Source organism: Saimiri boliviensis, chromosome 6, assembly GCF_048565385.1.
Source record: "Saimiri boliviensis isolate mSaiBol1 chromosome 6, mSaiBol1.pri, whole genome shotgun sequence".
Taxonomy (NCBI): Eukaryota; Metazoa; Chordata; class Mammalia; order Primates; family Cebidae; genus Saimiri; species Saimiri boliviensis.
In genome coordinates, this window is record NC_133454.1 from 61,740,648 (window position 1) to 61,755,086 (window position 14,439).

The following is a 14,439-nucleotide window of genomic DNA, read 5'->3' on the forward strand; positions in this document are numbered from 1 at the left end:
TGTGTGTGTGTGTATACCTTGTGTGTATATGTGTGTGTGTATACCTTGTGTGTGTGTGCGTGTGTATACCTTGTGTGTGTGTGCATGTGTATACCTTGTGTGTGTGTGTACTTTGTGTGTGTATACCTTGTATGTGTATCTGTGTGTGTGTATACTGTGTGTATGTATACCTGCGTGTGTGTATACCTTGTGTGTGTGTATACCGTATGTGTATACCTTTGTGTGTATGTGTGTGTATACCGTATGTGTATACCTTTGTGTGTGTGTGTATACCGTGTGTGTGTATACCTTGTGTGTATATGTGTATACCTTGTGTGTGTGTGTATACCGTGTGTGTGTGTGTGTGTGTGTGTGTGTATACACCTTGTGGCCCCAAGCAGTATGTACTCCTCTCCAACCAGGAAGTGAGAAACAGAATTTTGGTTGGCTTCTTTCTCCTGTTCTAAGAAGTATCCCAAGGACTGCACCATGTTTATTTCCTTTGCCTGGGTCCTTTCCATTCTGGAAACTTAAAATTGGCTTCCTAGCGTCCTGCTTTAAATACTTTGTTTAAAAAGGCTTCGCCAGAAACAGATTCGATGTGAGATTTTTGCTCTTCAGGTGCAAGTACTTCCTATTCCATGAAAGTTGAAGAGGTGGTGGAAATAACCCTGCCTTTTGCAGACTGATCTTGAACCTGAGCATTGGAGACTGGGCTCCCATCCAGGGACTCTGAGCCAATAATGAAGTCTAAAGCTATTGCAAGACTGGATGCTGGCCTCGGTAGACATGGGGGTGATTTGATACACAGAATAGCTTTGTTTCCCAGGGCGTTGTGGTATTTTCAGGTCATTTGGGGACTTAGGGTGGAGCACGCCAGTCTCACCTTCCTGATGGAGCTGTGTTTGCCCTCGGCTGGCCTGCCCCAGAGTGCACGTAGCAGATAGCCTTTACCATCAGCTACTTCCATCCACATTCTAGGATGAATGTGGCCTGGAGTTTTCACTGTAGGGCGGAAAACATCTCCGGTCCTGTGTTTAAATCACTTGTTTGTCACTGTTAGCGCTTGATCCTGGGCAAGTTTTTTGGCTTCTTTAAGCCTGAACCCACCATCTGTAAAATGGTGATACTTTGTAGAATTGTGAGGATTAAATAAAATTACAAATGTAGAACACTCATTGTATTTAATGTGAAATCACCTATAGGGGAATTTGGGGCTTCCCGCTGCCTTTGTCTTTTAGCACTGTCCTTCACCAGCTTTTCTGCACCCCCACTCCTTTGTGAGAAGTAAGTAGTGCTGGAGACAGCTGAGGGATGCACATAGCTCAGTCTCGGCTTCTTAACACCCCAGAGCCCCCCACATCCCTCTCATTTTCCCCTCCATGCTCTTGTCTCGCACAAAGATCATCCTTGTGACCTCCTATCTCTTGGGCAATTCTTGGCTGCATTGAGCACTGGAGGGTGCTCAGATGGTTGAGCACCAGGCAGCCCAGTGTTTGTGGTTTCCCCATGCACTCTGCTCAGTCCACATTCTTACCACGGGAGTGCCGAAGGCACAGGAAGAAGGGCTTATTATACAGAACACGTTTCTTCCCCATTCTTTTTTTTTTCTGTCATAACATTGGCTTTCAGGAAAGAATGGAAGAAGGGGCACCTCCACCCTATTATTGCGTGCTTGCTCTCTCTCTCTGTGTGCGTGTGTGTGTGTGTGTGTGTGTGTGTGTGTAGCAGGAACAAGGGGCAGGGTCAGCAGTGTTGAGGACTAAAGGTAGATGGCCTACCCATCTCCAAGATCTTCAAGGTGGGAAGACTTGGATTAATGAGAGAAGTAAATGGACAGATCCTCTAAAGTCATCTTTTCCTTATTCCAGCACACCAAGACCTTTTGCATATGGTCTTGGATCCTTGTTCTCTGTCAGCCAAGGGAAATCATATATGGAAAGAAAGGAAGCTTGCTGAGATTAGCCTAGAGAGGGCAGGGGCCAGCATCCTGATGTCTGTGCTGGGCCAGCATGGTACCAGTAGCAGAATGTGGGCTGTGGACGTGCACTTAGATTTCTGATCAGTTTTTACTCCTTTGGGATTGGGGGCTGCAAAGGAAGATAGCCAGGTCTGGGAAATTTTGAAGCACTTGGAAATATGGCAAGGACTTCCAGGGAAGTTTGGAGAAGAAAGGTTTAAAAGTGATGAGGAACCCCAACCCACCTTAGGGACAATCTGGGTTCTTTAAAGTTCCATTTGAATCCCACTCTCTCAATGAGCACTGTAACTTGCCCCTGTTTACCTATCCCATCTGCCATGACCACTTCAAGCTTCCCCCAAGTGAGGCCCTTCTTAGAACATTATATGATTTGTATATTGAAGTGTCAGGGTGCCTGAAGTTATTGCTGAGAGGGAAGGTCCAGAACAGCCTGACCAGTGTCTAGTGTGAACACTCTGCCTTTGAGCGATATTAGGCTGAGTCAGGTGCTTGGTGAGTCCCCCACATCCTCTGGATTGGGTCCATCTACAGAGAAGAGGAATCAGCCTGTGGGTTTTATTGCCACCACCACCAGAGCTATCAGCTGCCTTCACTGTCTAGGAAGAATTTAATCAAAGGAAGGCAGAGAACCTTGGGTTTCCAACGCATTCTGTGAGGTCTTGGGTTCTTCCTGTCGCTCTGTAGGAACAAAAGAACAGAACACACTTGTTGGAGTAGTGGCCCTAACATTTATTCTCAGGTGGTGGCTAGGAGGGGTGAGGTGCAGATATACTTCCTCTTTTCTCGTGGAGTCTTACTGAAGACAGGATCACCGTTCCTTGTGTTTATCAGCTGAGAAGGCCAGTCTCGCCATCTTAAAGACCTACCCTCCAGCCCCTTCAAACATCACACCTCCCAGGAAGCACTCTCCATAACTGTTCAGAGAACCCTGACCAGAGAAGCTCACGCACTTCTTATATTAACTCTGATTGTGCTGAGGGGGAGGGAGGAGTACACAAAGCAGGTGGTGGGTGGGGAGGCTGGGGTCGCACAGCCCAGGAGGGGCACGCTGGGCGAGATGGTCTGTCTGCAGAGGCTCCCGCCTCCCTCCCTCCCCCCAGTATACCAGGATCTGACGGGGCCAGTCTCACCCCAGAGTTCAGAGGCATCAAGTCCAAGGACAGAACCGCAAGAGTATGGACACAAAACACCAAACAAATTGGGGGTGGGCTCCCTGCCAGCCTGGTGAGACAGAGGCTCCTTTAGCCAAGGCCATTTCTGGCTTCTCAGCAACCAGGGCATGGGCTATGAGCAGCTGTGGGGAGCCGGGGTTTCTGGGGCAGCTCAGTGCTGGGAAGACGTCATCCCCTTCTCCACAGGGCTGTATGGGAGCACAGGCACAGGGATGGGTAGGGCTTGTGGTCACGAGGGGTAGAGCCCACGGAGAGACCAGAGAGTGGATCGCAGTTTCATGAAAGCAAAGTTATAGCTGCCACTTGTGCCTTTGGGCAGAGCAGGTGGTGGAGGGGTCTCCAGGAAAGGGCTGGGGACACGGGCGTCCAGCACTGAGTACAGCACAGTTGGCCCCAGCCTCTGTCCATCTCCCCATCCTCCCGCCTCTGGCACACCGCACCTGGGGACCCAGATTTGTGCTTGATCAGAGCTTGGAAGGAAGGTGGTGGCAGAGGTGCTGGGAGGCTGTCCTGGAGGTGGCCAGTTCTGGGGTCCTCTGCAAAGTACCCCTAGTCCCTGGACAACTGGAATGTGCCCCACCCTCTTCCCTGGCTTGTCCCCACCCTCGGTGTGTGACCCTTAGACGTGAGTCTGCATCCGCCGCTGCAGGGGTCGACTGGGGTCAGAGTTCTGGGACGAGGACTGGGAGTGGTGGGAAGAGGAGGCAGAAGCCTTGCTGGCCTTGTCGAACTGCACGTAGCCGTCCTGCTTGCCGCTGCTGCTGACACTGCTGTCGCACTGCGTGTCCAGGAAGGAGCTGCTGTCGCTGAGGGAGCCTCTCTGGAACTCCCGCTCGCAAAGCTCGATGGACGAGCTGCCCATGCCGAGTACAAACCGCTGCCCGTAGTCGTAGAGGCGGCCCTGGCCGCTCAGGGTGCTGTAGATGTTGGTGAAGGACATGCCTGTGGGCACACGCTGCTTGCCCGCAGGACGCAGGTCGGGCTGGCAGCTGGAGAGGGAGATGGTCGGGGTCGAGTGGTGCTCCTTGAAGGTGTTGACACTGTAGTAGCCATTGGTGGGGTCCTGGGTGGGCAAGAGGAAGAGGAGCATCACCTGGTAGAGCCTCCACTGAGCGTGGCTGGGGTTCCCAGGCCGAGTCTGTCCCCTTGCGCAGGGAGGGAAGAGGGAAAGCAGGAGGAAGGGAGCAGCCCGGTGGAGAGCAAACTCGGGTGGTGAACAGCTGTGGGGAGGGGCAGGGCAGAGGGACACCGAACAGGAGATGGTGGAAGGGGAACTGAGGACCCCAGGAGGGGAGGGCCAGCAGGGGTGAGGCCTGAGGGCCGAAGGAGGGAAGCAGAGCCTCTCGACTGGGTTTATGTCGGGGAAATGCAAGGTCATTTGAAAGTCAGACTTTAATTGTTTTTATCCAGAATATGGATGGTTCATTTTGAATCTACATGTGAGGAGGCTCTGGGAGAGAATTGGGGGGACTCAGTTTTAGCTCTCTCAGCCTCCTCAGCATTGGGGTGGGGAGAGCGGGTGCCTTGGACAGCAGGGGCATCTGCCACCAAGCTGGCCTCCTGCCTTCTCTCCTACTTGCTGTTGTTTGTTGTATAGATTTGGAGCTTGGGCCATCAGAGCTAAAGACCAGATTCCATGGCTGTGTCTTATAACCCAGGGCCCTTCTTACCTTTAGGTTCTGAAACTCCTTCTCCTCTTCTTTGAGGACCTCCAGCTGTTTCAGGACTGAGTCTTGCTGGAATTCACCCCGGTCCATCTGCAACCCAAAAAAGGCTTCTCAGTGGATAGGAGGTGGCTAAACCTCCACTTCCCCCAAGGAAAAGGTGGGATCGTAAACTCACAAGATTGCCCTATATGACCCCCACCACTCCTCACTGCCTGGACCGTGTGAAAGAGTCAGGATGAGACCCTGGACCCCCATCCTAGGAGACAGAGAAGCAGTTGAGGTGGGTGGGTAGGTAAGGCGAGGGGCAGGTAGGGGAGGCGAGGGGCATGTATCTGAGGCCACGCTTTCCTCAGTTGGGCGAGGGCATCACCAGAGATCTCACATGGCCGATTCAGTTCCATTCACTGAATGTTTACTGTAAAATCCCAGCCATGCACTCTGCTAAGAACCAGGGATCCAGACTAAGGTATGTTAAGATACAGCTCTGCTCATCAGGGAGATGAACTCGTAGATAAATAATTTCAGAATATTAACCACTAGGCACGGCTGGGCTCCTTAGGACAGTTTCTTATCCGGTGTGCAGGCCTTAGGGAGTCACAAGGAATAACCACCTGTGAGATGCTGGCGACATGGGCCATACCTGTTATTCTCATGAGACGTTCTCTTCCTTAGAGATGCCAAACAGCCTGAGGGCAAGGCTCGCTTCCTGCTTGTCTTTGGGTCCCCCCATGACCAGTTCAGTGTCTCGCATGTTGTGATCACTGACTGTGCATGCTTTTGGAATGGAATCTCTTAATTATTTGATTTGCCAATGCCTAGCACAGTGCCTGATGTACAATAGAGCTGTTTCAAATGGTACGTATGTTGAATCAATGGGCAAAGTGGCTTAGCTCTAAATTACTGAAAGCATAATTATTAGACGTAAGATGAAAAAGTGAGCCAAGCAAGGTGGCTCACGCCTGTAATCCTAGCACTTTGGGAGGCCGAGATGGGTGGATCACCTGAGGTCAGGAGTTCAAGACCAGCCTGGCCATCATGGTGAAACACCATCTTTAAAAAAAGAAAAGAAAAAAGAAAAAGTATACTCCACACACAGTGGGCATATGAATTAATCTGAATAACCACAGTGATGGTTAACCTGTAACACATGAGAGGCTCGCCATGTGTCTCTCTGCTAGTTGCATGGTATGGGGCAGGTTCCCTCCGACTCGCTAGACTGGGATGTTTCTTTTCCCTTGCAGCCTGTTTCCCTCGTTTCTTTTTGGAGCCCCATGGAATCAGCCAAAGTGCTGCCACTCTGCTGCTTCCTCACTAAGGAGGCTGCTTGGTTCATTTTTCCAGTAAATGCTCTGGCGCTATCTGGATTGGAGACCTTCTTTCCCATCAGATTCAACTTCTCGGTCTGCCTCTCCTTGCTGATGGGGCTGTCTTGGGGCCAGGAGGTGAAAGGAATGGGAGAATGATGATCTCCTCAAGGAGCTGCTTAGCCCAGAGCCCTCAGCAAGTCCCTTCTGCTGCTACCTGATTACTGAGCGGCCCCCACTGCCTGTGGGTTTGGATTAGGGGATTCGGAGATAGTCTGAGGCAAACAGAAGGTCCCATTCGGGATGAAGGACACACCTGATGAAGCTTAAGTATAGATAGACACGTCATCCCTTCTCAGATCTAGGCTGTGGTTTCCTCCCTCGTAAAATGAAACACTCCACTGTGTTGACAAGGCCCTGTGTTAGATCCCAGGGGAAACAGATGAGTGTAGACTCAGAAACACGGCCTTTAGCCCTTGAGGCTCTCTGGGATAACTGGGGAAGCTGACATGGAATTGGGGGAATGCGCTGTAAAGGAGGCACATACAGCGTGTTTTGGGAGAACAGAAGGTACACAGCACCGCCAAGGGTGGGGAGGACAAGCCTGGAACATCTTGGAGTTGATTGTTACAGGAGAATGCGAAATTAAACAGACAAAATTCGCAGGCAGAGGGAACAGGCGGTGCAGAGACCTTTGAAGTGTAAAAGACTCGAAGGCTAGGAATCAAGCTCTTTGGCATGTCTGGAAGGCCAGATGCACTTGGCCGGAAGACGGAGCTGGAGAGGTTTGCGGCTGCCTGGCATGGAAGAGCCCTGCTGACATGCCAGGCAGGTGGACTTTGTCCAGCAGACATGAGGAGCCACCGAGGGATTTTACGTGGGCAGGTAATGGGACCAGATTTGCATTTTAGAAGGACTCCTTTTTCAAGGCTCTCAATGGTGAACTGAGAAAAGAGGCAAAAGACTAGAAGGCTGAGACCAACTGGGAGGCTGCTAGAATCATCTGGGGAGCAATGATGAGGCCGGGTGCAGTGGCTCACGCCTGTAACCCCAGCATTTTGGGAGGCAGAGACCGGCGGATCACCTGAGGTCAGGAGTTTGAGACCAGCCCGACCAACATGGAGAAACCCCGTCTCTACTAAAAACACAAAATTAGGCAGGCGTGGTGGTGCATGCCTGTAATCCCAGCTACTTGGGAGGCTGAGGCAGGAAAATTGCTTGAACCCAGGAGGCAGAGGTTGCAGTGAGCAGAGATCATGCCATTGCACTCCAGCCTGGGTGACAGAGCGAAATTCCATCTCAAAAAAAAAAAAAAAAAAAAAAAAAAAGAAGTGACAGTGGAGGACAGGTGAGGCACACATGTGAGACCCTTTTTGAAACAGAATTGACAGGACCTGGAAATCAGTTGGAGAAAGCGTAGCTGAGGGAAAAGTGAGTTTGATTCAGTAATCATCTGTGAGCCTCTACCAGGGCCTGTGTAAGGCTCCAAAGACCCCGGGATTAATTCAGCAGCAGCTGCTCAGCCTCTAGCAACATAAACAGCTAATATTTGTTGAGCACTTATCATGTTCCACGGGCTTCAAGCCCTTCTGGGTTTTGCCCACTTCACTGTCACCACAGCCCTGCACACGGTGGCTTTCAGACCCATTTCATGGATGAGGACACAGGCACCCAGAAGCCTATCTTCTTTATTCCTTGCTCTGCTGCCTCCACTCCGACATGTTACAACCAAGCAACCAGAAACTTCTAGCATGGTTGCTTAGGTTTCTGCTTGGATGCCTGGGTAGATGATGGCCCGTAAATGGGGATTCGGAAGAGGAGGCACAGGCTTGATGTTGCTGGAGAAGTAATGAGTGCACTTGCAATCCAGCCCCTAAGGAGGAACCTGTGTTTCTTGCAGATGTTTTGGTGGGGTGGGGGGATGAGGGAGAGGGACACATATTGAATACAATAGCTATGTGAGTGTGCGGGGGGGGGGATTATATGTTATATAAAAACATATTGTGGCAATTTATGCATATTTTTTTCTCCTCACTGCAGAGCCAAGCTCTCCGAAGGTTAGACTTTTTTATTTTGTTTTGAGACAGAATCTTGCTCTAGACTAGGCTGGAGTGCAATGGCACTATCTCAGCTCACTGCAACCTCCGCCTCTCGGGTTTAAGCAATTCTCCTGCCTCAGTTTTCTGAGTATCTGGGATTATAGGCGCCTGCCATCACACCCAGCTAATTTTTGTATTTTTAGTAGAGATGTGGTTTCACCATGTTGGCCAGGCTGGTCTCGAACTCCTGACTTCAGGTGATCCACCCCCCTTGGTCTCCCAAAGTACTGGGATTACAGGCGTGAGCCACTGCACCCAGCCTGGACTGCATCTTAGACGTCTTTGAGTCTCCCAGAACACAAGCACAGTATACAGGCACACAATCACATTTGTTGGCTGAGAGTGTGTGCCTCGCCTGTTGTGGGGTGGGCGGGGGGCATCTTGACTGGTGCTAGGCTTTTTGGAAGCATTTAGGTCATTGAGAAGCCTCTAGTTCCAGGACCTTCTGGGAATGAGGTCACGGGATGGGATGGGGCGTAGCTGCATTCTTACCATCAGCTGCTTAATGGTGGAATGCTCCTCAGCCTCCCTACCAGAGGCCGGTTCCTTGTGGACAATTTCCACTCGGATATCATTTTTGGCTGACACAACACCTTTGAGATCTGCACATAAGACAGTAAAGTGTGGATGACAGATTTAGTTGTTACCTTTGAGATATCAAGCTCCCTTGTAGCCCCCTGCCCCCACCCTGCCATCCGCTGCGTTTCCCCTCCAGCCCCTGAACTCAGCAGCTTCACCGGCCCCCCACCAGTAGACCGTCTGTATGGAGACGCTGTGGGCGTTTGGGCCTCAGAGGAGGCTGACCTCATGGGCGGCTTGGCTCTGGTCATATGCACCTCAGCCACGTACCCTTGGCTTGGAAGATTGTCTTCAGCCATTTGTCCACCTTACTGAGCTAGGTCCTTTCATCCTACTGAATTCTCACCTCCTTCTAGAAGTCTTCTTTCACCTACTCTACCAGGCAGGCTCCCATCCCTCCGTGCATAGAACCATAAATCTCAGTGTTGGAAAGGACCTTAAGTTGCCCACGGCCAACCTCCACCCGAAGAGAAACACCCCTGAGGCGGTGGGCAGCTTCTCTGTTCACGCCTCCGTGATGGAAGCTTTACTGCTACTTTTGCAGGAGGCAGCCTGTTTCTAGTTGGAGAGTTCTGTTAGAAAATTCTTGGCCGGGTGCAGCGGCGCACGCCTTTAATCCCAGCACTTTGGGAGGCCGAGATGAGCGGATCACGAGGTCAGGAGTTTGAGATCAGCCTGGCCAACATGGTGAAACCCCATCGATACTAAAAACACAAAAATTAGCTGGGCATGGTGGCATGCGCCTATAATGCCAGCTACTTGGGAGGCTAAGGAACGAGAATCGCTTGAACCCAGGAGGTAGAGGTGGCAGTGAGCTGAGATTATGCCACTGCAATCCAGCCTGGGTGACAGGGCGAGAGTCTGTCTCAAAAAAGAAAAAAAAAAAAAAAAGAAAAAAAAGAAATTCTTGAGGAGCCAGGCACAGTGGCTCACACCTGTAATCCCAGCATTTTGGGAGGCTGAGGCGAGCCGACCACTTGAGGCCAGGAGTTCGAGAGCAGCCTGGACAACACGGTGAAATCCTGTCTCTGCAAAAGATTTGACAAAACAGCCAGGCATGATGGCACATGCCCGTAATCCCAGCTACTCAGGAGGCTGAGGCACGAGAATTGCTTGAATCTGGGAGGTGGAGGTTGCAGTGAGCCGAGATAGTGCCACTGCACTCCACCCTGGCCAAAGGAGAGACCCTATCTCAAAAAAAAATTCTATATATAATATATATGCACCCTTATAATTTCCACTGAGAGAGTGGTGATGGAGGTCCAGAGACCACATCACTGTGGGGCTGGTCATGAGAGCCAAGGCTGCTTAGCTTGGACTGCAGAAAAAGCAGGGGGAACAGCTTTCTTCAAACTTGTGCAGGCTGCTGAGTGGCAGAGGAGCAGACCCATTCTGGTGATTCACTTCGTGCATTACACGTATACAATGTCAGGGCCGGATGGGGTCATCAGAGTCATATCCTCATTACAAACGAGCAAACAGAGGCCTTGGAGTCGCTGTGGCTTGCCCAGGGCCATGTGGCAGAAGAGGTGGGACCGGGAGACTGCGTCTCCATTGTCTTCACCTCTTTTCTGCCATCCAGTCTCTCCCACAGAACTCCTGGGTACACACAATTATTCAAGCGTGCACAAACACTAGAATTTTATTGCCAATCACTGAAGCCCCTTAAAAGTTTGCTCAAAGCAATTTATTTAATGCTTCACTCCCCCCAACCGCTCCCCCGCAACCCTGCAGCTGCATGAGTGACCTGCTTTTCTGGTTAGACTAGCAGCTCTTTAATTTTTATTTATTTATTTTTTGTAGAGACAGGGTCTCCCTAGAGTAGCAGCTCTCACAGAGTAAGGATCAAACCACAAACAACTTTCCCCCCTATCTTTCTATACAGTTCCTGATGGAGAGAGCTATGTGTTCAATCCAAAATGCTGGCTGACTGCCCTGCAGATGGAGTTCAGTCTAGTCGAGGCCAACCTCAGCCGAGGGCCCACTCTGCCAGACGCCACGCCAGGCACGGCCTCATATACCCCGATGCATCAGACCCACTCCCTGCCCCAGGAGCTCACAGCACTCTTAGGACCCCTGTTCATTGCACTCCTGCTTACTTGCTCTCCGGGGCAGCCTAAGCCTGGCCTTTTTCTCTGTCCCCCTCCCTGAGATCCCGGATCTCCCTCCCGTACTTCTCTGGGAACGGGCACAGCAGAAGGCCACGATGGTTGCCATAAGGACGAGGAAGGCCACGCCAGCTCCTACGGCCACCCCAATGATGACGGCCATCGGCACAGACTCTGTGGGAGAGAAGTGGACACAGCTGATGAGGGACGGGGAATGGCCCACGGTCCCCCCAGGATCTCAACCTGTTCCTGCAGGCACAGCCCCTGCCACACAGGCCCCTCCTGGGAAATGCCTCCATGGGGCCTGGGCAGGCACAGGCCGAGTCCAACAGGGGTCAGCTCTAGCTGGGGCTGCAAAGACCAGGGTGGAAGACACGGGGGCTCGGTGGGTGGAGGAGAGGGCAGAGGGAACTGGGGTAAGGGGCAGAGGAAGGAGAGTGAGGCAGGCAGACACAGAGAAGGGAGGGCCAGGGGACAGGAACACCGGAGATGAGGGATGAGGCTGGCACGGTGAGCTCTCTCTGGCGTTAAACAGGAATGCTCTATCACACAGTGGCTGGTGAGTCATCGGCCCTGGCTTTTTTTGAAAAATGACTATGGTCACTGCCCTTGTTTGTTTGGTATGTTCTCACCTTCCCTTCCCTTTCTCGGGGCATAGAGAGGACACCCGGCTCTTAGTGTTTCCAGGTCTAAATGGCTTCCCTGCAGGCCTGCTGGGCATCAGTAGTTGCGGCCCTCAGGTGGCCAGGTGCCAGGGAGCAGGGCTACAGCTCCTCCACTGCTGGCTCTTTAAGGAGAGAGGCCCCTTTCCCGCCATCTCCAGGTCTGCGGCATCTCCTTTGAGGCCAGCCCTCTGAGCAACCTTGCACCCTTCCCGGCAAGAGAGGCTCACACACTGGGCAGGCAAGCCCTCGCCCCTGCTGAGACTCTGCAGCCTGTCTCCTGCCCAAGCCAAGTAGGATAGGGACAGGGAGGGTAAGGAAGGAGTCGGGGTGATCTTCCAGACAGCCCTGGCCCTTCTACAGCTGCAAGTGGGGCCTGAGCACATGATTTGGGGCCATGAGGGGTCCATCAGAAATAGAGCTAGAGAATGCTGGGGCAGGGAGAGCTTGAGGCTCTCACTGAGATCCAGAGGAGTCAAGTGATTTGGCCAAGGACACACAGCAGCTGCAGAGGCAGGGTCAATCCAGGTCTCCTCTCACTGCCCGCCCCCCACTCGCCCCACTTCCACCCCATCCGGCTCCACTGACTACACGACACGTGAGCGCCTCCATATCTCATGTGCTTGGCACAGCCCAGACTGCTGCTGATCTGAGTCCTGGCTCCATCTCTTCTTTTGGGCAACTGACTTTGCCTCTATTCTATCTGTAGAATGGGGACAGTGGTACCAGCCCCTCTGAGGGTTGTTACAGGCTTGAGCTGGGTGAATGTGGGCAGAGGCCTTGGAGCAGAGCTTGGCACCCAGCCCTGTTGGGTGCTTGCTGCTGTTGTTACCTGGGAAGGGGATCACTAGCAGTTCACAATCTTTTTTTTTTTCGTTGAGACAGAGTCTTGCTGTGACACCCAGGTTAGAGTGCAGTGGCACAATCTCAGCTCACTCCCTCCGCCTCCTGGCTTCAAATGATTCTCCTGCCTCAGCCTCCTAAGTAGCTGGGATTACAGGTGCATGCCACCATGCCTGGCTAATTTTTATATTTTTAGTATATATGGGGTTTCACCATGTTGGCCAGGCTGGTCCTGAACTCCTGACCTCAGGTGATCTGTCCACCTCAGCCTCCCAAAACGCTGGGTTTAGAGGCATGAACCACCGCATCCGACCAGCAGTTCAATCTTAAAGGCCAGGAAAGTTCCATCTAAAGACTGAGCCCCTCCCCAGACTACTCTGCATTCATCAGTGGTGGGAGCAGGGTGACTGGGGATAACTAGGTTTCAGTTCTGGGCTGTAAGCCTCTTGTCTTTTTCTTTAAAGAGAGGAGAAAGGCCTCAAACCCTGGCCTCTGAATATGCTGCTGGGGGGAGGTATTAAGGGGTGTGGGAGAGGGCAGACATTTGCCCTCTGGCCGACCTGGCACCCCTGGCTGGCAGTGTTGCTGGTTTAGCTGGTGCATCCCTTTGCCACCCAGGACTTGCACACAAAGCCACTCGTTAACCTACCAATTAGTGGCCAGGACAACTGCAGGAGTGACAGGGAGGGGACCAAGAAGAGGTGGCGTGGTGGACACTTAGGGATTGAAACACAAGGTGTCCGGGTTGCTTTGACAGTCAGACTAAGAAAACGGGCCTCAGCTGAGCTTGCTGTGACCTGAAAGACTCTGTCTCTAGGTTTCAGTTCCATTAGGAAAGGGAAGCTGCTTTGGCAGCTCATTGGCTCTCTGCTTTTGAATTTGATTGATTTGGGTCAGTTTCTCCCCAGATTCCTAGTAAGTTTCCTTGGAAAACACGGGGCTTGTCTCAGCGGAACTCGGAGCCAAAGCATGCCTGTGGAAGGCTCCTTAACACCTCCGGGCCTCAGTGCCTCGTCTGCACCCTGGAGAGCCGGGCGGCGGTATCCAAGGTGCCTTCTGATCCTGGCACCCACAGCCCACGTTTCCATGCGCTGCGAACGGCTGGAGGAGGGGTGCCATCTTAGCTGTACAGCAGTTCCCAGGCAGGTGGGCAGGGCAGAGCAGGGGGGCCTGTGGGTGTGGGGACAAGTGCCCCAGGGTGGCATCCCTTCCCAGTCCCCGGCCTGCCTGTGTGTATTTCCTCCTTGCCTGGTTTCCTGAGGTCTGGCCTAGGGTGCTGTGCAGGCCTCTCCTCTCTGCACATAGCCTCCCCTGCATGGCCCCTGGAGAGGGACTGGGGAAAGGAGCTGTCTCTGCTCAGCCTACCCTCCTTCAAGATGCTGTGCCAGGCACCAGGAGTCAGCCACGGAGGGAAGAAGGTATCAGGGAGTTCTGGATGAGTGTGAGCAGACACACGTGACATGGAGACGGGAGACATTACCCTCAGCCCTAGCATGGACCCTGGGGAGAAGGCAGCAGGAGGCTGGCAGCTTTCTGGGTTCCCATTGGGGGCCTCTGCAAGCAACCTGTGCCCTGGGTTGGTGCCAGGAGGGGCAGAGGCAGGGGCATGAGGATCCCACGTGGAGCTCGTTGAGGAAGTGGCACAGGCCAGGGGCCAGCGTGGCAGGAGACCCAGGACGAAGGACCACTCGTCTTCAGCATGGTCACAGAGCCTCGCCTGCTTGTCCCGATTCTCTTTTCTGGTTTTCTGCTTGGGGGTGGGGTTGAGAGCGACTCCACCCAGGGGGCCTGATAACTGCTTTGCTGCCTGCTTTGCTGCAAGCCTAGGGAGGGAGGCGCTGTCCTGCAGCCTCAGCCTAGGGTGAGATGACACTTCCACCTTTCACGGGGACTGCAGGAGTGAGGCAGGCAGCAAACGAGCATGGATTGCACAGGCCCAGCAGGGGCTGGGGCCCCCAGCGTCCTGGGAAGCAGTGGCCAAGCTGGTGATGTGGACAAGTGGGAAAAGTCAGGGACATACTGGAGGCAGACGGCAGGACAGGGGT

At 52.8% G+C, this 14,439-nt stretch overlaps 1 protein-coding gene across 5 annotated transcripts in view; it reads right to left on the minus strand.

The window, feature by feature from the left end:
- Positions 1–2,665: 2,665 nt before the first annotated feature.
- KIRREL3 (kirre like nephrin family adhesion molecule 3) overlaps positions 2,666–14,439 on the minus strand; it is a 569,770-nt gene continuing 557,996 nt past the window's right edge. For 3 of the 5 annotated variants that reach the window (XM_074400841.1, XM_074400840.1, XM_010334375.3), the window contains 4 exons: positions 10,881–11,063; positions 8,695–8,804; positions 4,803–4,889; positions 2,666–4,195 (listed from right to left, as the gene is read on the minus strand). In XM_074400841.1, coding sequence (XP_074256942.1) covers positions 3,752–4,195; positions 4,803–4,889; positions 8,695–8,804; positions 10,881–11,063 — 824 coding nt within the window. In that variant the 3' untranslated portion in view covers positions 2,666–3,751. The remainder of the gene's footprint in view (positions 4,196–4,802; positions 4,890–8,694; positions 8,805–10,880; positions 11,064–14,439) is intronic. The other 2 variants (XM_010334376.3, XM_003923520.4) reach the window with 1 other exon arrangement.